Below are 22,781 nucleotides of genomic sequence, written 5' to 3'. Positions count from 1 at the left end.
TCATTACCATTATAAAAGCATGATTTTTTCGTGTGTCCAGTTACCATAATTGTGTGTGCCTGGTGATGTTACAAGGTATTGAACTATGTATCTTTGCTGTGTTTCTTTTGACACTATCAGTAGATCTTTACCCATTTTCTTGCATTGTATTTATTATGCTCCCCCTAAATTTTTGGGGGGAGCATATAGTCTCTGCTTCGTCTGTCCGTGCGTGTGTCCGTCCGTCCGTGCACTATTTTTGTTTGGGCTATTTCTCAGCAATTAATGACCGTAATTCAATTAAACTTTATGGGAAGCTTCACTACCAAGAGGAGATGTGCATATTATCAGCCGGTTCTGGTTGGATGATTTTTCACAGAGTTATGGCCCTTTGAAATTTTCTATAAACTGTACATATAGTGCAGTTCTTGTCAGGGCTATTTCTCCCCAACTACTGACTGGAATTCAATGAAGCTTTATGAGAAGCTTAACTACCTTGAGGAGATGTGCATATTATTTGTGGGTTCTGGTTAGATGATTTATTTAGAGAGTTATGGCCCTTTGAAATTTTTAAGTTGCTAAACCATCCATCGTATTATTTTGTCCAAAGTTATGCCCCTCAGGACGTTTCCTTTTATCTGAATATATAGTGCAATATTGTGACAAAAAAAAACTTTGGGGAGCATCACCCGTCTCCGACGGTTTCTTGTGTCAGTTTTGATTGAGATGAGTTTTCTACTTCCAGGACTTATTAGCTCGACTATTATATATGAAATATATATAGTGGAGCTATCCTACTCACCCCTGCGTTAGCGTTAGTGTGCAAATGTTAAAGTTTTCGTACTACCCAAAATATTTTCTTTGTACCTTGACATATTGCTTACATATTTTGCATACTTGTTTACCAACCTGACCCCAGCCTATAAACAAGAGCAGACAACTCTATCAAGCATTTTGTCATAATTATGGCCCCTTTTCCACTTAGAATATGCAGCAAATGTTTAAGTTTGAGTACTACCCCAACTATTTTCAATGTCCCTTGACATATTGCTTTCATATTTTGCATACTTGTTAACTATCATGACCCCAACCTATAAACAAGAGCAGACAACTCTATCAAGCATTTTGCCATAATTATGGCCCATTTTCCACTTAGAATATGTAGCAAATGTTAAATTTTGCTTACTACCCCATTTATTTTCATTGTCCCTTGACATATTGCTTTCATATTTTGCATACTTGTTTACCAACATCACCCCAACCTATTAACAAGAGTAGACAACTCTATCAAGCATTTTATCATAATTATTGCCCCTTTTATACTTAGAATATGCAAATTATTGATAAATCTATGTTAAAGTTTGCATACTACCCCAAATATTGCCTATATCCTTTGACATATTGCCTTTATATGTTGCATACTTGTTAACCAACATGACCCCAACCTATAAACAAGAGCAGACCACTGTATCAAGCTTTGACAAAATTATGGCCCCTTTTACACTTTGATAGTTTTTTTTTTTTAACATCATCAGATAAATTACCCCACCCCACATTATACCCCCCTCTCACCCCCCACCCCCCTACCCCCCATTTTTTTTTTTTTAAATATCATCCAATAAATTACCACAACCCACATTATACCCCCCTACCTCCCCCCCCCCCCACAAAAAAAAAAATAATAAAAAACATATTTCCTTTTTTTATTTTTGAAAGATCGTCTAATAAATTATTGAATATGAATAATTTCCCCATGATGGCTTACGTTATACTGTCAAGCACTCGAATAGTCGAGCGGGCTGTCCTCTGACAGCTCTTGTTTTTTTTAAATGCCTCATGCGGCGGTTTTCTGTTAGTACATTTTGACACATTCTTGGTCTGCACTGTACTGTACCAGATTTCATACTGTTATTTCTGCATGTGATGTAAGGTAGGCATATTGTCTTCCATTGTTTGTTCAATACAGCTGTTGGACCTTGTGAACACATTTGTTAAATGTATTGAACTCCAAGTTTCTACATGATAAAGTTCCTGAGTGTTTGACCCAGTTATTTTTTTATATAGGTCAAATTTGGGGTTCGTTTGGTGAAATCACTGCAGAATGAGAATCCTAGTAATGGAGAAATGCTATGTGATTGGACACTTTCAAAAGAATTAATGAAACCACTGACAGCACACCTGATAAATAATTACAATAAAATTAAAATGTACATTTAATTTAATGTAATGTTTTTGTTAAGCATTAGTTCAGAACAACCTTTACTTGTTAACTCTACTATTGTCTATACCCCCATGGAGTGAGAGGCAATAATCATTGCACTTGTGTGCCCATTTTGTCAATATGTACATACTGAAGCTTGTATTCTGAAATCCTCTTTAAAGACTGGGCGGATCTGGCTTAAATTTTCAAATGTGGATGATCTAAATGTGGAGATGATCATAAAGATAGGAATTCTGGCTGCGACAAGTTTTGGCAGAATTATGGCCCTCTGTTCTTCTACTTTAGAAATTGTAGCCTCTTGATGCTTTTGTTTTGAACTCCTCTTTAACTACTGGTTGGATATCACTCAGATTTTGACAGTTGTCCCTTTTTCTTTTTTTCCACAATATAATATATATAGCCTTGACACTTGCATTTGAATCCCTTTTAAACTAGTCTGTGAATCTTGTTGAAAATTTCACAGTTGAATAACCTGTATGTGTAGACTACGTCTCTGGTGTAGTTGATCTTACAGATGTATGGCCTTCCCTTTTTTCAATATAAATAATATAATTATGGTCCCACAATTTTGTTTTCAATTCCTCTTTAACTTCAGGTAAGATCGTGCTTAAACTATCACAGTTGAACGACCTTTATGTGTAGATGATTATTTATAAAGGATTTTGGACTTAACAAGTTTTGGTAGAAATATGACCATTTATTTGTGTTTTTGCTTTATAGAGGTTTTAGTCCCAGAATATTGTTTTTACCTACTAGGTGAATCCTGCTCAAACTTGCACAGTTCAATTGCCTAAATGTGTATATGATTGTAAAGAAAGTAATTTTGACTGCCGCCAGTTTTGGCCGAATTATTCCCCTTTGTCTTTTGTCCACTGTAGAATATATAGTGGATAAACTGGACTCAAACATGTCTTGTGGGAGAATCAGTGTCTGTGATACATTTTTAGATTATGTTGACTAAGCAATTTCCATCAAGAATAGAGCATTCATTTCCTTACTTTACTCTACTGCTCCATTCATGGACATAAGCATTTTCATCATTCTATTCTTATGGTCCTCTAATTCTGAAGAATAAGTGTTACCTAGTACTTTTGTGAGTGGATGCATATGTTCTTTCAAAGCGACATAGACGCGTGGGTGGTTGTGTCGTATGGACACAGTTTTTAAAAATAAAATACACCGTTTACTCTCTGATCGGCAAATTAATAATAACATCCGTTGTGACATGTTTTGTACATATAACCGACTCTCCCTTGTCAATTTAAAACTCAATTTTTACCAAAACACACATTTAGCGTACTTAAAAGTGCGTTAATTCTGTGTTTTTTGTTAATATCTGTTTTCAGTGTTCAAAAGTGCATTTAAGTGTGCATTTTGTGCGTTTTTTCTTTCCAAGTGTGTTATTTAAGTGAAACAGTTTGTTTTTTGTGTGTTTTCTTCATCTGTAAGTGAGCTTTTGAGTGTAGATGTGAGCAGAGTGTGTGTTTTTTATCTTAAAGTGCGTCTTTTATCTAAGAAGTGTGTTATAAGATTTACAGATGTGGGTTTTTTCTCACAAAAGTGTGTTTTTCTTTTTTGATGTGTGTCTTTTTTTAAGCATAAGTTAGTCGTTTATTTCATAAGTGCGTTTTTATTGTATGATCTGTTTTAAAAGGATTTATCTAAAAAGACACATGTTTGACACACTTCTTAAAAAGTGCGTCTTTAACAACCGTTTTGTTGTACAGAAATTGAACAAGAAACAAAATTGTTGCAGGCTCTAACAATTTATTTGCATAAAATGAATAAACATAAACATATACCTCAGTAACCTGTTATAATATAAGGTGGAGTTTGAATTCAAAGCAGTTACTGGTTGTGCATATGAACTTGTTTAATGTTAATATACTTTATAATACAATTTCAATGCATATAACATTGCTTTCGTTTAAATCTCAAACATTTCTAAAAAAAATCCACCTAAATCAGGCTGTGGGTAACTAATTAAAAATATTGAAAGTGTCAAAAATATTATGTGGGCTTGATAGTATCAATTATATTTCCTCAACATAAAAAATAAGTTATTTAAAGTGTCAAAAATATTATGTGGGCTTGATAGTATCTATTATATTTCCTCAACATAAAAAATAAGTATTTGAACTTTCTTATACTGATATTTATACGCCAATACAATTAATGTCTACCAAATTGACTATTAACATACATTTTAAAAGGCAATTAAAATAATATAGATAATATTACTTTTATTTGCTATCACCATTTAGCCTGTTATATTAAAATATTCACAATTAAATATAGTATGCTAATAGTGCTGTGTATTATTCAATAAATATTTTGGTGTTGAAGTGTGCCTATCAGTGGATATTACCCAGATTGAGTAATTGGCTGAGACAGTAGATCAGATAAGAGATAAGCATCATAAAAATTAATCCCTATCAGTGCTCCATCTAAGCCTAACAAAGGGGTGTTGATAGACTTTTGATTGATTGAGGCACCATCTATTTCAAAAGAAGCCACTTTTGATTGGTTGAAGGGCAGGAAGTTATTGAAAACAAGCTTGTTTCAGCCACTGACTTTGAGTTAATTTTTTGGTATTAAAGCGGGTATATACGATTTTGTCAAATATTTATGAATTTATATAAAATGTGTAAAAATTTATTATATATATATTTCAATATAAATTAAAATAAAAGTTTAGAAGAACATGTGTCGAAAAATGCGAAATAAGCCAGATAATTAATTCTGAAATTGAAAACGGCTGTACAGCCGAATTCGCCAGCATGTATACCATACATGTACGATGTGAATCTAAACTTAGTTTAACGGTTTATTTGAATTCCCGCAACGATATCTATTCATACGACACACGAACACTAACTCCGATCCTAATACAAAGACGAATGCTTCGGTTATTGTAGGAAAATATGTACGTCACAATCGGCTCGGGGCGCTAATTTGTCTTTGCTGCATTTTATGAAATTCGGCTTTAATGTATAATTTTTCTTTCCCATTTTATGTTATTGTAACATATTTTATCAGTATATTACAATTAAACACATATAAAAAAATCGTATATACCCGCTTTAATTGAGAAACATTAAGACATATAATTCTAGTGTTAAATGTCTTGAAATACTTTCAGCATGAAGTATTGTGTGATGAAAACAATGTGTATTTACTACAATGTGTAAATCAACAATATGTTTGTTGCAAAGGAGATTCAAAGTGGGTGGTTAAAGTGATATGGTCTAGTTCAACAACTGCATGTATTTTTGGAATACAGAAGAACAGTCTGTTGTAATAGGTTTGTATTTTCAATTCTGCATCCCTTTTTATTTAGTTTATTGAATTAATTATGATCATTGTCATATTTATGTATTGTCACTGGGAAATGTAAATGGATGGGTAAATGTAATGCAATTTTAAGGAAAAACAACACCATTTGAATTATTATGGCTGTATTTTATGGTTATTGTCATCTTAAATGTTATTTATATCTATTTCTGGCCAAAAATGAACAGATTTTTCCCCCATATTAAAGGAGAACTTTTATATTTTTAATTTAACGGTTAAACCCCATGGTGAAATTTACATTGATTGGAAGATCCTTTGGAAAGAATGTGCATCATCGCATCGCCTGCCAAAAAAGGAACCAAAAGGGAGACTACCTGATGTTTTGACTTGAATACCATGTTTTACCCTGCACAAGCTGGCCAAAGTGAGGAGAACAGGAGTGGGCAAACCGCGCCCAAGAAAAACTGGATTTGTTTAGAGGTAAAACTATACAGGGTACTGGTTAGTGCATTTTAAAGGCGTCACACTTCCGACCAGTCCACACAGCCAAATGAGACCACGTATATTGGTACATTTTCAAACAGTATTTTCTACCAAACGTATTTTCTTTTAATTATTTATGAAAAGCGTTAAGTCACATGTGATCAGGGGATTAAAATTGCAAAAATAAACAACCAAAAACAACAAGCAAACAAACTAGTTTTGATTTAAATTTATACTTTTTATAGCAACGAGATTACCATAACAGCAATATTCAACACTTACATTATAAAATATCTTTCAGGACCTGATCAAATGAGATCATGCATGAGACGCACAGCGCAAAGGTCATGACAGTATAATATTTGCAAAGAAGTTTGACCGGCTGGTGGCAGACGTGGAAAGATGAGAGCCGCACTCCGCCGCCTCAAAGAAATGACAGGCCTTGATTGATTCTCATCGTTTTAATGTATATAGATGTTCCTGTGTATATACTGTACATGTTATTATTAGTATGCTATTATTTTTTGTTTATTTATAATCTTATTATGTTAATATTTATTTCATCAAAAAAACATATTTAATTACTCATGTATGTTAACAAATTGTGGTGTACATTAAAGTATTAAATTGAATTATCTTGTAATTATTTAAAATATACAAATATATTTTTATATAATTATGGGTTTTTATTGCGTTTCTGAATTAAAAACAACAACTTTTAACAGCATATAATTGAATCAACTGTTAAGGCAAAAGATGCACCTTTAACGCACATGTGTGCTTTTTGTGAGTGCGTTTTGACTGCCATTCATGTGCGTAAATTGTGCGCTTTTATGTGGGTTAAAACTGCGCTTTTAACTGAGTTAAATGTGCGCTTTTTATAAGACAGTATACCTATAAAAGTGCACATTTAGCTCGCTTAAAGCACATTTTTAACCCCCAGAAAAGCGCACATTTAACACACATGTGCGCTTTGTTTGTGGGTTATAACTGCGCTTTAAGCGAGCTAAATTTGCGCTTTTTATAGGTATAAGTGCACGTTTAACCCACATAAAAGTGCACATTTTACACACATGTTTGTTTTTATGTGGGTGAAACTGCGCTTTAAGCGAGTTAATTGTGCGCTTTTTATAAAAAAATGCACACATACATGGCAGTCAAAAACGCACTTATAAAAATGCACACATTTAACACACTTAAAAGCGCACATTTACCCACATAAAGCACACATTTCTTGTTGGTTTGTTTTTGTTAAAAAACTCACTCGGTAAGAAAAAGCGCACATAAAACGCAGTGCCAATACCGCCACGTTTAACGCACGCAAAACGTACTTAAAACGTACATTTCACAGCTGCTTTCTGCAACTCTTTGTTTCATTCAAATATGTATCTTATGATACAATTTTATCAAATTTTTGTGACCCAATTTAGACTAAGTTTGGCAATCAATAAGAGTTTTTTGTTAGATTTTTACCAGATTTGACTAGCAGCAACACGGTTTAGCACACCTCCTGAATACTTGCACCAGTGCTCCAGCTAGGCCTAAATCGAAGGGCGCCGCGCCCTGCCCTCCCGAACCTCCGCCCTGCCCCCCGAACCTCCGCCCTGCCCCCCCCCCCTTAAAAAAAAAAAAAAAAAAAATTTTTTTTTTTTTTTTTTTTACATATGATAATTCATAAATCATTAGTTTAATCCACATTGTAGACATTATATTTGAATTGTTTAATAATAATGGGAATAATACAATTATTTATAACATATAAATTAACATGCAATAGAAAGCATTCCAGAAACACCCGCGCGCTCGAACGTGCCCTTTTCACAAAATACTGCGCGTCGAAAGTGCCCTTTTCACAAAATACTGCGCATCGAAAGTGCCCTTTTGACAAAAAAGCCACCCTGCCCTTTTCAAATTCTAGCTGGAGCACTGCTTGCACGTATGTTGCTTACAGACCAGTCCACGCGTTACGTGCGTTTTTACATCCGGACAACTCTGGTAGGCAAAAGGTATGTGTCTCTGAACCAATATTAAGCAACGATAATAATAGTATTTAAGGCTGAGTTAACTTTTTTACAAGTACACCTTTCATTACGCCATTCCCTTAAAATTAAATATTTCTTTTTGGAAATAATGAATAAAGTATAAGTATATAGGTGATTTAAAAATCTAAGTCTATAACTTGGTGCTTTAAACTTTTATATTTATTTATCATTTTAAAGGAAATATAAAAATGTACACAGCTACGAAAACTTTTTTTATTTTAACGTGAGTAGTCTCAGAGATATTCATAAGCGAATCTTTATAACATTTTAGGCCGATGCAGATTTTCTGATTGGGTACAGTACCCACCTTTACCTAAAACTGCATTGTTTCTTTATAAATACTTCTGATTTACGTATCATTTTAAAGGGACCTTTTAACGTTTTGGCGAATTGACAAAATAAAATGTGTAAGATTCGCAAATTTTCGTTGTAATAATGATATTTGTAAAGAAACAAATGTCGTTATATTTTGTGACACTACGAGGATTGCTTTTTTATAAAGTATAAAATACATCGCTCATTGTATGAGCACGAATGGTCGAGTCTCAGCATTAGACTTTTACTCCAGGGGTCAGTGGTTTGAGCCCAGAGGGATACCTAATTTTATTTTTGTTTTTTACTTGAGCTTTTTAGAACCAATGTTTACATTTATCAATATAAAGCATTTAATGACAAACTTCAATACATTTTAAAATCTGAAAAGGTCCCTTTAAAACTCAAAATCAACGGATATTTCCTAAAATATTTCGAAAAATATAATTAACACATACAAACTCAGTTTTCCTTATAGCAATAGCCAAACTTTCAACGATAGATGTGGTCTGGTAACATAGATTTGACGAGAAAGTAAGTCATACATAATGTTTGTTTTTATCTCCACTGGCCAAAGGCCAGCGGGGCTTATGTCATGGTCCTGTGTCCGTCGTGTGTGCGTGCGTGCGTGCATCCGTGTGTTTACTTTTCCTTTAAACATCTTCTCCTAAACTACTGGTCCAATTCTGATGAAATTTCTCAGGAATGTTCCTGGGGTGAACCTCTTTCAAATTTGTTCGAACTATGCCCCTGAGGTCAAATTTGACCCTGCCCCGGGGGTCACAAAATTGAAAATTTAGTATGTAGAGACATCTAATAGTTCTCTACCAAATTTGTTCAAATTATGCCCCTTGGGTCAAATTTGACCCTGCCCCGGGGGTCACAAAATTGAACATATGCTTATATAGGGTCTATTTTGTGAAAACTTTACAAATCTTTTTGTCCATAACCATTGAGCATAGGGCTACCAATTTTGGTATGTAGTGACATCTAATAAACCTCTACCAAATTTGTTCAAATAATGCCTCTGGGGTCAACTTTGACCCTGCACCGGGGGGTCACAAAATTGAATAAACGCTTACAAAGCACCTCTTTTGTGAAATCTTTAAAAATCTTCTTGTCGAAAACCATTCAGACTATGGCTACCAAATTTGGTATGCAGTAACATCTTATAGTCCTCTACCAAGTTTGTTCAAATTATGCCCTTTGGGTCAAATTTGACCCTTACATGCGGGTCACAAAATTGAACATTATATACGCTTATATCTTGCTTATTTTGTGAAAACTTTTAAAATATTCTTGCCTTTAACTCTAGGACCTAGGGCTACCACATTTTGTATGTAGTGAGATATAGTAGTCCTCTACAAAGTTTGCTCAAATTATGCCCCTGGGGTTAAATTTTACCTAGCCCAGGGGGTCACAAAAGTGTACATGTGCTTAAATAGGGCCAATATTTAAGTATTTGCACATGCCGAGAATATTTTTTTCATCAGTGGAGCGATACAGGGCCATCATGGCCCTCTTGTTATCTTGTGTGACAATATATTCCATGCTTCGGGCGGCTCATGAGAACTAAGTCATGCCCGAATCAATTTCGCTCGCTCGTAAATGTTCGGACATCGTCGCGGGAAATTCACAAGACATATATTGTTAAACAAACAAATAATAACGAGTATTTTGTATCTTGTTAAATCTAACCCAGATTTGTTTTGGTTTAACTTAATTTTATGAAACAGTTTACGAAATTTTCGTTGATTGTGTGCGTTCCTCTATGTTAATCAATAATCTGTGCGCTCCGTTTCGACACAATCCAACCATTTAATAGATGTATCCAACGAGAAGAGCTTCAACTTGATCCGAATGTCAATGCCGCTTTGATGTAATTGTTCAGATGCGATAAGGACCGATGTTTTAAAATATACGGTGGATTGTACAGTGTTTGTGAATGCAATAACTTGTATATATGTTAAAAGCAACCGTTTGAGGTCGTTAGCGATTTAATTGGATGGACCTTTGCACCTTACACAGCCAAAACACATGGATTTGCTTTGAACAACTCCATCATATCACAACTTAAAAAGACCCCCACGTTTCCAAAAAAAAATAATTGTTCTTTCTGTATACTTATACAGTATATACACTCTATACTGCATACACATGTTTTTGACTCCAAGCTCAATTGTGACACAAACTCCAAATGCATCAATTATTCGTGTGACACACGTGGGGCCCTGTGTACTTCGTTAATTAGGGTCTTCCTGTTCACATACATTACACAGATAGGAGTTGACTACAGTCAAACATTTGAACATATATAGTAGGGAAATGGTAAAGTTGACGTAAACTCAGTTGTGTACAATGTCCCATATTTATTACTGTACATGAACAATACACATCGTATACATTTAATTAAGATATACACTGTGAGTGGTATACACGAGTATAATACTGATAGCGCATTGCACGTCGTGATTGATACACGGCTCACTACAAGCACCTAGACGTGTTGTACAGCTTTTTTGATGGTGCGCATCTTGCACATCTTGCACTGAATCTTAGCAATGTCCCGTCTTATCAAAGATCGTGCGACATTCTCATCTTACGATACAATTTTCGAAGCGCCATAAATACGTAACCGTCACATTTATAATTACTTTTGTTGAACATGTCAATCATTTGCAAAGTAGCTGTCAAATATCCTTTATATTTGAAACATACCAATCATAATCACTTCTATTTTAAAATTACAAAATTCAATCGTAAGTTTACATTGTCGTACGATCTTTGATAAGACGGCTGTATTGTTAGTTATTATTTACCCTCATCATGCGAATATCGGTCGTATGTCATATTCGGTAAGCGTAGCACCAGCCTGCGCATCCGCAACAGATGCTCAATTATCTCCAGTGTTACGTGTATCACACTGCTTCCGGTGAGAAAGAATAAATATGAGCCGCGTTCTTGGAAAATTGGGCTTAATGCATATGCGTAGTCTCATTCCAGATTAGAATGCGCAGACCGCACAGGCTAATCAGATACGACGTTTTCCCTTTAAAGGGATTTTACGTTAAATGAGGTCTCTTCTAAAGGAAAATCCTGTGTAGGCGGAAAGTGTTGTCCCTGATTAGCCGGTGTGGACAGCACATATTAATCTAGGACGACACTACATACATGCGTTAACCCTTTGCATGCTGGGAAATTTGTTGTCTGCAAAAATGTCGTCTGCTGAATTTCTAAAATTAGCATTTTCTTTGATTTTTTTCAAAGAATACTTTCAGAATAGCAAACAGTTTGAATCCTGATGAGACGCCACTTTCTGTGGCGTCTCATCTGGATCCGAACTGTTTGCAAAGGCCTTTAAAATTCAGTTCCAGCACTGAAAGGGTTAAGCCACAGTTTCCTCAAAACGCGACTCATTTAATGTACAGAAGTCTTTTTCCCCAACAAACAGACTTAACATGTTTAGAAACAATTTTACACACTGCGCAAGTTGTATGCTACGTACGTTAGTTGCAGCAATCTGTTGGAAACAACATATTCTGTCATATGATGGAACATGAAAATTTAACATTAAAACATTTGTCATAAATTAATGCATCTATGCTGAGGTATTTATATGTTGAATATAACAGCTATACTCTTAATCAACCTTATCATTTCACGAAAATAGTAAAAATGGTAATAAAAAATATGTTTAATATAAATGCTGATTCAAATGAAAAGCTTCCCGTGACGTTAACAGTATTTAGTAAAATTGACCAGTATTTCGCATAAAAAATACAAATGCAAATAATGCTATATCGCACTGTTATTGTTTCTAACGTAAACACGCTATAATAATAACACTTCCAATAATAATCTCATCAATGTATATACACTTGCAAAATTATTTATTGTTTTGTAAAAAACATCAATGTAACTTATAATAAGGCTTGTTACAAGCACATCACATATACGGTCTACATAGCTATTGAATACATAATACTTATACATTCATATGTAACATAAAAAATGACTGTGTTTCAACAAAATCTACACAGAACTGTGTTCGTAAATGACTATTCCACAACACGGATTTTAAAATATATGACGCACTATTTTTCATCGCGCAGGAATATGAAATGAACGTCCTGATTTTTTGGTAGTGGAGTTAAGCAGTCCGCGCCCCGCCCTCGTCCGAATGCTGGCACCTAAATGTCGTTAACAAGTGAGTCATTGAAAGTTTAGAGATCACGAGCGCATAATGATTATGTCAAACATATATAGATATAAAGATTGGGATTAGTGTGAAAAGGTTACCCAGCATTCTTGTTCATGCTTTGTACTTCAGAAAACCAGGCAAAGATGTATATAACATATATGTTAAATCATGTTTCTTGAATTGATCAATAATTTTCTTTTTTTATTGCGAACATAACACTTTGAAACTAGTCTCTATCTCGCATTTACGTAAAATAACACATAAACATATTATTAACACAAGGAAGAAACCGACCGTCATTGGAAATTGCCAGAGACTGAGAAATGCCTATTATTTAACATTTGAGGGTTAACCGACTAAACAAACAATTTTGAAATGATACTCGCAATTCAACCAAAAGACACAAATCAGGTAAATCATCCAACAATAATGGTGCATATATTTAGCAAAATATATTGCAAATACATCCAAACATGACAAATTTACAAATGCTGATTGTATTAGTTTCCGTGGAAAGATAGTTGAAAACGTATTACGAATATTTTAGCTTATAATAAAACTGGTCATAATGCATGTGCGGAAAGTTTCGTCCCAGATTAGCTTGTGCAGTCCGCACAGGCTAATCAGGGACGACACTTTCCGCTTTTATGGTATTTGTGCGGAATGCACAGGCTAATCTGGGACGACACTTGACGCATATGCATTATGCCCAGTTTTCTCAGAACGCGACTCATTTAATCAATCAACATAAGCAATGCAAGAAGCTACTTTGGCGATAGATGCAAATAAAAAAAATACAGGTATAAACACATATGGCACATTTTGGTACTGACCTTGTTGATATAAATTAACACGATTTATGTTAAGAACATTTCTAAACGTTTTGTTAAGTCCGCGTAAACGCACCTATAACAAAGCCAAGCAGAGTCAAAGCATGTGAGAGATATAGACAAGCAAGCGCGCATGCGGAGCTTTGTGCAACGACGGCCGATGCCCTTTGCTTCTGGGAGATTGCATCGACGTCGTATTTCAGATCAGCAGGTTTTGTGTCGTTGTTTTCGACGAATGACAAGTCCGAGAATTCGTTAACATCAAACACTTCGCCTGTCACCGCCGCTGCGTCATTCAATGCGCCTTTCATGTCAACGTCATCGCTCACCGGATGTTTGTGTCGTCTGCGTCTGCCGCTGACGTTAGGCAAACTTGTAAGACCCTCTATTAACTCGCATAAAGGAATGTCCTCCGTTTCACATCTTTTTTGGGTATGTTCCAGCAAAAACTGACACAATTCCGCGGTAACAGCTTGATCCGGGCTGAGAGGCGGTGGGAATCCGCCGGGGAAGTTAGACTCTTTCAAGCTCGCGTACAACTTCTCGCACGTAGGCACGTCACCAGACCCGTCGAATATATCCTCGGTGGTACTGGTGATGGATGTACTGGTAGGGGTCGCCCGAGAGCTTGTGCTTGCAGTGGTTGTGGTTGGAGTCTTAGTTGTTGTGATCGGGGTCGTGGTTGTGATCGTGGTCGTGGTTGTGATCGGGGTCGTGGTTGTGACTGCCGGGGTCTCTATTCGAATTGGTGTCGGGCTTGGCTTTGCTGCAATAGTTACTTTAGTTAACGCGAGGAAGTCAGCTATAGAAAAACTACAGGGGACAATCTAGCCAACCAGTTAAACAAACACCCCAGCATAAGAAAAATAGATAGATATATTATATATTTAGAAAATGAGTAAACATTTCTCTTAAAGATAAAATAGGCTATGTTTAGATATTATAGCGAAATTCTTGGTTCTTGGATATTGTAAAGCGTAAAGACTTTACGCTAGCTGCCAAAAGGAATGAAACCAGTTGCAGATGCTGCTTTAGCAATCAACATTTACCATATTGAACAGAACATGTATGTTGTGGTGCAATTATCTTTTATAATTTTGTACTTTTTAAATTCTGTGCCACTAATACCGTTAATTAAACATGTATTTGTGATTGCTTTAACAGCTTCCAAACGAATTGACAAAAGTGTCCCCTTTTGCAACGGCGTCATAAGAACACAACTATAATGGGTCGTTTAAAAGTGTTTGTTTTTTATCCAACATCAGATGTGATGCCGACTATCTTGTCAATGAACATCAATTCAACACTTTATAAATTATATGAATTTAAAACAACTGTCCTATGACATACAATAAAAGACCAAAACATGAAATCTAAGAATAAGGTGCAAAGTGTCACACACTATCAGAGCTCTGCGATGGATTATTGTCCATAATGTTCTATAACAATACTGCAATTTAAATACATAGGGATTAGATGTAAATAGATAGAAAATAGTTGAATTACTGCAAAAACATGTCATTATTGTTTTCTAGACAGTAAATATAAAGATGTACATGTTTTATGCGCGTATAGCACTCTTCTGTTAGTACAACCATTCCATCAACTGAGCACAGATATATTGCTAGGCATCCATTCAATGCATATATATGCATGCATACACCAGTAGCAGCCTCTTGGTTTTTTATGGTTTCATAAGCCCAAGTGTTGTTCAAATTATAACCACAGATGTAAGACTAAGTTCTAACTAATATTCTACTGCTATTTAAAATGCACAATATATGCTCTGAATGGATCAGTCAATATAAATGCTGGAACCAGTTCACGTTATACGGTTTACATATCCAAAGAGACTTTGGTGACAATACGTCTGCATTGTTCGTTCTGCCTAAGCTTTTCCAAACACATGTTTTTATCCACTGCAAACTATTTATCACGCAAAACTAAAGGGGAGGAATACATTCGTCCAATATATCCAATTTAAATGATTTTCTCATTAACTGCACACATTTTAATTCATTTGCCGAAGCTATGACCAATGCGGTATCAAGGTATTTATGAACATATGTTTAAGTATATGAGATTACAAAAACAGCTTCTAACTGGTATAAAAGCAAATCAACACATTGTGCATTTTTTTACATAAGATCTCATATTCTTGCAGTTTCCCATTTAAAAATCCCAGTGGCAGACACTGTTTTACAACAGTTGGTGGTACAGTATCGTCATGACCCAATTTATCTTAAAGATCTCTATACATAAACTATCACTTTATATTTAAGTACGCGTGTACGTACGACAGATGCCGGGGGCCTCATCCGATTGGTCCTTACAGTCAATCTTGCCGTCACAGAACAGTTCACGGTTTATGCAGCCAATGCCGTTAGCGCACGGACGCTGGCCCTCGGGACATACGACCGGCCCTGTTTGGGGAACCAGAGCGAGATAGATAATTGTACATAATAAGTAGCTTGCAAAATAAAAAGTGGTTACCGGTAAAATAAAACACTATTCTGAAGTTATTATAAGTTTACATTCAACTGAATTAAATTTTCATGTAAATTTGCATAAATTTGCGTTGCTGTACTCTCCAAATAAATCAAAGTGAATTGATTTAAGATATCGTATTATGGTTTAACACTTGTTGTTTTGTTCTTTTTAATAATTACTGTTTTATTGTTAGGTAAGTCATTGATATGCACTAACATATCAATGTCATGTTTAAGATTTGAGACTTCTGGATGAAACAAGGCGGTTTGGCGGATACCTCTTTCTGAAGATTAGCCAGTGGTTGTTACTGGTTGAGTCGTGGGTTCTGTTTGATTCGTGGGTATAGAAATCGCCTGAAATCTCGCGATAGAATGTTCGCACATGATGCAGTTCGTTACGGAAAAATGTTTTGACACGGTCACTATTTTTTCCGATCAAAAATGTGTCAAAAACAAGTAAATAGTGTAATTCATCATAACTTGATAGGTCGGTATGAAATATTTCCTCATTTATGTACTGTTCATATAGTGTTTCAAAATAACACAAAATCGTTTATTTAGAAGTAATTACCATGCTTCATCGTCTGTTGATATTTTTTCACAAGAAATTAACCTGTCATGCAAGGTCAGTTTAAAGGCTATTTATAGTATGCAAATCTTGAAATTCTGGCGGCCAATCAGAACCCACGAATCAACCGGAAGCTTATTTTCATGATGGTAGTATTACACTATCGACACAGTCGATTATTTTGATGATAAAAGACGATAAACATATGGAAAAAAGGAACAAATCTTAAACAAGAAAGGTTAATTATTATTTTCATAATGATTCATAGTCATATATTTATAAAATATTTGTGATGTAACAACTTTATGAAAATTACCCACGACTCAACCAGACTATAGCATAAGAGGTGAGGACACAGTCCATTTTGATTCGAGTAAAGTTCTTTCTTGGTTCTCATGACATACCTTTTTATTTTTTAAATCAATTCAGTTATGAATGATCTTTTAGAAAAGGTATGATTAAATATGTATTTATGTGCAAAATGTTGCATTTATTTTAGTTTAATGCTGTCGCTTCAGCATTGAGTAATGCAGGGTAAATATATAGTGACCTGAAAATACACCTGCTACATAATGTTGTCACACGCAAACGATCTTACAGTAATATGGGCATCTTACAGTATATAGGTTTCTATCGCAACCGTTATTTATTTTTGGTGTTTTCACTTCATATACACATATATTTGTTAATGCAGCATCAACATACGTAAACAATATCCCGGAAAGAGAAAAATAAAGCATTTGAATATCAACCGTACTTTCGTTTGACAACTGTTCATGCATGTACGATGTGAACCTAAATTTAGTTTTAGTTCAGATTCGTTCATACGACACAACCACACAATTTTGTTTTACGGATCATTTCGGCTTAGAGGACTGGGTGAGTCACGTAAGAATATCGAATATAAAAAATATTTTATAAACAACTGGTAGCAAGATGAGTTGCAGATAATTGGTCAGTAACCACATTTTAACTAACTATTTAGACCTGTAAATTCTTTTCAGCTCAATTCAACAGTGAAAAATGCCCATAATATCACTTTAATTATAAAGGAGCGTTGTAACGCTTAGTGACGAATAAAGTGTGTTTACCCGTAACACTGTCCCTTTTGCAAACAAGTAAGTGTAACCATTCCTATCCAAGATCTATCAATATGATTAATCAATTAACATTATTATGCTTTAATTACAAATTCCTTCAATACTAATAGAGCTATGTTCTCCACAGTAAAAATAAACTTATCAATATTGAAACAAAAAGATGTATGGTCCACTGTATTTACTCTAGCAGACCTGTGTAGTCATATGATTATCATTTGTATCAAATGAAACGTCTCTGCCCAAGAAGCGAAGCAGGGCACAAAGGTATGCCCTGAAGTTCTTACTTCGCTAGGTAAATACAATCCCAATGTACCTCAACTGATATCAAATATTTAATAAATCACGAAACATTTTTTGCCTTTATTTGGTCAGAAATACCCTTTAGAGTGTGTTTAAAGTTAAATATAGCAAGTGTAGCGGGTTTTATAAATTTGGCTAAACTTACGTGTACAAACGGTTTTGCTTTCGTCGCTCTCGTCGAGACAGTTAGGATCGCCGTCGCACATTTCTCGCTTAGGGATACAATCCCCGTTCCCACAAGTGAACTCGTCCGGCCTGCACTCTGGATATAAATCAAAGCACTGAGAGAAACAATTGGTCGCATGATCACTGACCTGTTAAATACGTATAAATTATTGCACCACGTTCAAGAACAAATAAACGCCTTTTTGTTTGTCATTTTCTCCTATATAATCACTTTTAATCGTTTAAAGTATAATGAGTTTTAAATGTTATACTTTTCGGGAAACATATACTTGTAATATCGACATACAAAAGCAATAAACTGAACGAAACGATACAATAACATATTACATGCGAATAAAATGTTGTATTATATGCCGTGGGAGATACACATCCTGAAAAAATTATTAATATTGACTAATAAAGTTTTCATGCAATAACAACGAAACGTGCACAAATATTTGCCTAACGTAAAATAACCCATTAATATCATTTTAATCAGCGGCACGTTTTGAAACGATACACATAATTGAGTTTTAGCCCATGAATGAAGAAACACACTAAAAAAACTTCGATTCCACACTTGGAACTCTACCACATAAATCATTTATAGGACACAATTATTAAAATAATTTTTGAGTTGAATTGGCCATGTTAAATATGGCAAGCGAAATGCACATTAATTCCTTAAACCACGGTTTAACAGTTAACTATATAGTTAAGAGACTTTGAATCCGGGTTCAAAGTGCCGTTTGCACATTAAATCCTTAAACCCGAGTTCAAGAGTTTGAACTGCAGTTCAAAGTATCTTAACTCTATAGTTAAGAGAGGACCAATGAAATCGCGGCATTTACCTTCTATATATAGCTAATTGTGGTTTAAGCTCCGCTGATTGGTTGTCTCTGAATTATGTAGATAAGAGATTTGTATCTATTTTTAGACACACTTTGAACTGCGGTTCAAACTCTTGAACTCGGGTTTAAGGATTTAATGTGCAAACGGCACTTTGAACTCGGGTTCAAAGTCTCTTAACTCTATAGTTAACTGTTAAATAATTAATGTGCATTCCGCGCGTCTTAACCCCAGTTTAAGACTTTAAACCGCAGTTGAAGACTTTGAAAAATAGGTTAAGACTTTTAGGTGTTCGGTTGTCTCTGCACATTAATTATTAACCAATTTCGTCATGTGATATTGTTTTGTTCCTGGCGCATTTCTATCAAGATAGCGGCGGATGAAGTTAGTGAATTATTACGTACGTTTGAAACAGCATTCCAAGATATAGAAAGAAAACTTCAAAGTGGTTTTGCAGACAACGCAGACTTCGTCAAAAGTGCGAGGTTATTGCAGAAAATAAGGTTATATTTATATATTTTCTTTGTGATCCTTTTGTGGTATAAATCTGATAGAAATACCCCTAACCGAAATACAGTCGATTCGGATTAGTGTACAGTATGTCAATCAGCTCTGGAAAATCAGCAGTTTCGATAAATTTGTATTTAATTTTCCATAATGCCCCACTAAAAACAAAATGATAAGTGTCTAAGGTATACATTAGGTAAAGGAATAAAGTTACAACGTTTTAGTAAGAAAGCTTTTGTATTATGCTTACAGGGGGGGGGGGGGGGATAAATGCAGCAAAAAGTTAACCAGAACTGATTGAATGAGTTATGTTTTGAAATGCGCACATGGAAATAGAAGGCTTTATTATTTTCAAATACAAAAATTGCTGATTGAAAACAAATGCCATGATAATGTTTTGAAATACAAATTCTGTAAGTTGAATGATTTTAAATAATTTTCCGAAAAGGTGAACTTAAATTGGCTATTTTGTCATGGATGAACATGAACTACATAGTATTATAGTATATATACTAGCCAGTTTTAACATAATAATAACGTATTTAACGGGTACTGGCAAATGTAACCTCTGCTATTACGTTTAAAGATCGTACGTTACTGCAGTGTTCGAAATATCATGAAAACAAGCAATCACGTTTGATCACAATAGGGATATAAAATACTTGCGAGAAATAAATTAAAAGTATAGATTTATGGTATCATTAAATGCTAGATTGTTGTCACTCATTATCACTAGTAAACAGATTTCAATATACAAGTACATGCAAAGACAGCTCAATTTGTAAAATATGCAGTTTTTTTTCATATATACGCGCGGAAACCCCTTGTTCAGGACCGTGAAACCGGCATTATTATTTATTGACCTTTTTGCCATTCCATAAAGCGTACTTTTAATTTAAGTGTATGCTTTATTGAATGGCAAAAAGGTCAATAAATGGTAGGTGATTACGATCGAAAAATAAACGTTAAGATGTAGACTTTGTACAAAAGTGTATTTCGTTATTTATCTCCACAAAAAGCCGATTTATTCCTAGTTTACACACTGCACAGGCTAATCTGGGATAACAATGTACGCACCAGCATTATGACCAGTTTTCTCAGAACGCGACACAATTATGTAAATGATTCATTTTATAGTTTGTTAATTTCATTGACTACAAATTTGTATTACACTTATGTCTACCTTGAGGTTGTTGAACATAGTACAATTATGTTACAAATATAGTATTTTCTGTAAACAGTATTTGAGTGTGTCCAAGAGTATGATATAGCTGAGATCACTGTCAAATTCTTGCTTTAACTTATATTCTTATGGGCCCGTTTCATCAAACATCGTACGACAAATTTAGAATACGATACGAATTTCAAAGAAACATTATTTTAACAGACCGAAGCATATTTTTGCTTATTTCAAGTAAAATCATTTATTTCATCATTTTCTTACCGATGGCTTATATCTTGCGGAGCTATTTATCAACAGCTTGTATATTTTTAGTTTTTAAATTAAAGTTATAAATTAAGATTGTCGTACGATCTTTGATGAAACGGTCCCATAAAAATATAAGTTAAAGCAATAGTGAAAGAGAATGTGGGAAAATGTAGCTAGAAATGGTTTTGAACATGCATAATTGTGGCGTGTTCTGAGAAAAATGGGCATAATGCTTGTGCGTAAAGTGACACTTTCCGCCTTATCTGGATTTTCACTAAGAAGAGACATCATTTAAACGAAACATTCCATAAAAGCGGAAATTATCGTCCCTTATTAGCCTGTGCGGACTGAACAGGCTAATCTGGGATGACAATTTACGCACCAGCATTATGTCCAGTTTTCTCAGAACGCGAGACTATTATGTTTATGATTCATTTTATAGTTTATTTATTTAATTAACTACAAATTTGTATTACATTGTTTCTACCTTGAGGTTGTTGTACATAGTATAATTATGTTACACTTATAGTATTTTCTGTTAACGAACAAATGCTTTTGTATCGAATACTGTGCATTAATATTGTTTTCTACCCAATGTTTTCTTATAGGGATCACTTGTCCGTCGTTTGTCTCGTTAAAAAGTATTAATAGCATCAGTTTGAAACTTTATACATTAATAGACCTCATTGAGTGGGAGTGCGTCGATAAAGAACTCTTAGCATCCCGCTTTGTTAAATTATTTTTAATTAATGCATAACCATTATTCTTGTATTAGTTAAGTTAAATTGTCATAAAAAATGTTGACATGTCATTTTTCCATTTTTCTTTTTTGTGTAACGTTTTGAAAATAAAGCTTTTATTTGTTGTGATTATTATTATTAATACGGATGTTTAGTCCGGTCTGTTTCCAAATCGTTACAATGGTAAAGTGGTATAGGAGAGGTTGAACATATGATTTTGATTAATAAAGGATTTATACTATTAAACTAGTGTTTTTTCATATTTATCAATACAGTGGTTCCGTAAATAAATCGGAACTATCCACTTCTGGGTTAAGAAATTGAGATAATTTAGCGATTACATCCATAAATTTGGTAATAAAACGACAACATGAATTAACAACTAGTATTATTACTGTATATATTCAACAGTTAGATAATAAATGTACATTCCGCGCTTGTTAACCCCAGTTTAAGACTTTGAACCGCAGTTTACACTCTTGAACTCGGGTTTAAGTAATTAATGTGCAAACGGCACTTTGAACTCGGGTTCAAAATTTCTTAACTATATAATTAACTGTTAAATAATTAATGTGCATTCCGCGCCTCTTAACCGCAGTTTAAGACTTTGAACCGCAGTTTAAAGTCTCTTAACCCTATAGTTAAGAGAGGACCAATGAAATCGCGGCATTTACTTTCTATATATAGCTAATTGTGGTTTAAGCTCCGCTAATTGGTTGTCTCAGATAACAGATTTTATCTATTTTTAGACACACTTTGAACTGCGGTTCAAACTCTTGAACTCGGGTTTAAGGATTTAATGTGCAAACGGCACTTTGAACCCGGGTTCAAAGTATCTTAACTATATAGTTAACTGTTAAACCGTGGTTTAAGGAATTAATGTGCATTTCGCTTGCCATAGTTAAACCCATTTATGCCTAGCGCCTAGAAAAAAATCCTTGGCTAACAGCGTAGACCCAGATGAGACGCCGCATGATGCGGTGTCTCATCAGGGTCTGCGCTGTTTGCTTGAAGGAATTTCTGTAAGAAATATTCTTAATATAGAAATAAATATACTAGACATTCCTAATTTTGGAAATAAATTGATCAGATTTAGAAGGATGGGAGAGTCCACTAGGCATAAATGGGTTAATGAAAACTGAAACGAAGTAGAATGTTGACTGAGTAAGTGCAGGTACGATGGACATTATTTACTGTTAGTTCCACTAGACCACCACCCAAAAAGCTATATAAAAAAATATATTAAAGTAAGAGAGAAACTTTGAGAATATG

The 22,781-nt window shown here is 34.6% G+C and overlaps 1 protein-coding gene across 3 annotated transcripts in view; it reads right to left on the bottom strand.

The window, feature by feature from the left end:
• Positions 1–12,013: 12,013 nt before the first annotated feature.
• LOC127853571 (collagen alpha-2(V) chain-like) overlaps positions 12,014–22,781 on the bottom strand; it is a 44,683-nt gene continuing 33,915 nt past the window's right edge. For 2 of the 3 annotated variants that reach the window (XM_052388224.1, XM_052388231.1), the window contains 3 exons: positions 17,965–18,081; positions 15,660–15,785; positions 12,014–14,128 (listed from right to left, as the gene is read on the bottom strand). In XM_052388224.1, the coding sequence (XP_052244184.1) occupies positions 13,419–14,128; positions 15,660–15,785; positions 17,965–18,081 (953 nt within the window). In that variant the 3' untranslated portion in view covers positions 12,014–13,418. The remainder of the gene's footprint in view (positions 14,129–15,659; positions 15,786–17,964; positions 18,082–22,781) is intronic. The other variant, XM_052388240.1, reaches the window with a different exon arrangement.

Source organism: Dreissena polymorpha, chromosome 1 (genome assembly GCF_020536995.1).
Source record: "Dreissena polymorpha isolate Duluth1 chromosome 1, UMN_Dpol_1.0, whole genome shotgun sequence".
NCBI classification, from domain to species: Eukaryota; Metazoa; Mollusca; class Bivalvia; order Myida; family Dreissenidae; genus Dreissena; species Dreissena polymorpha.
Note: the sequence above shows the minus strand (reverse complement) of the source record. Positions and strands in the feature narration are given on the sequence as shown.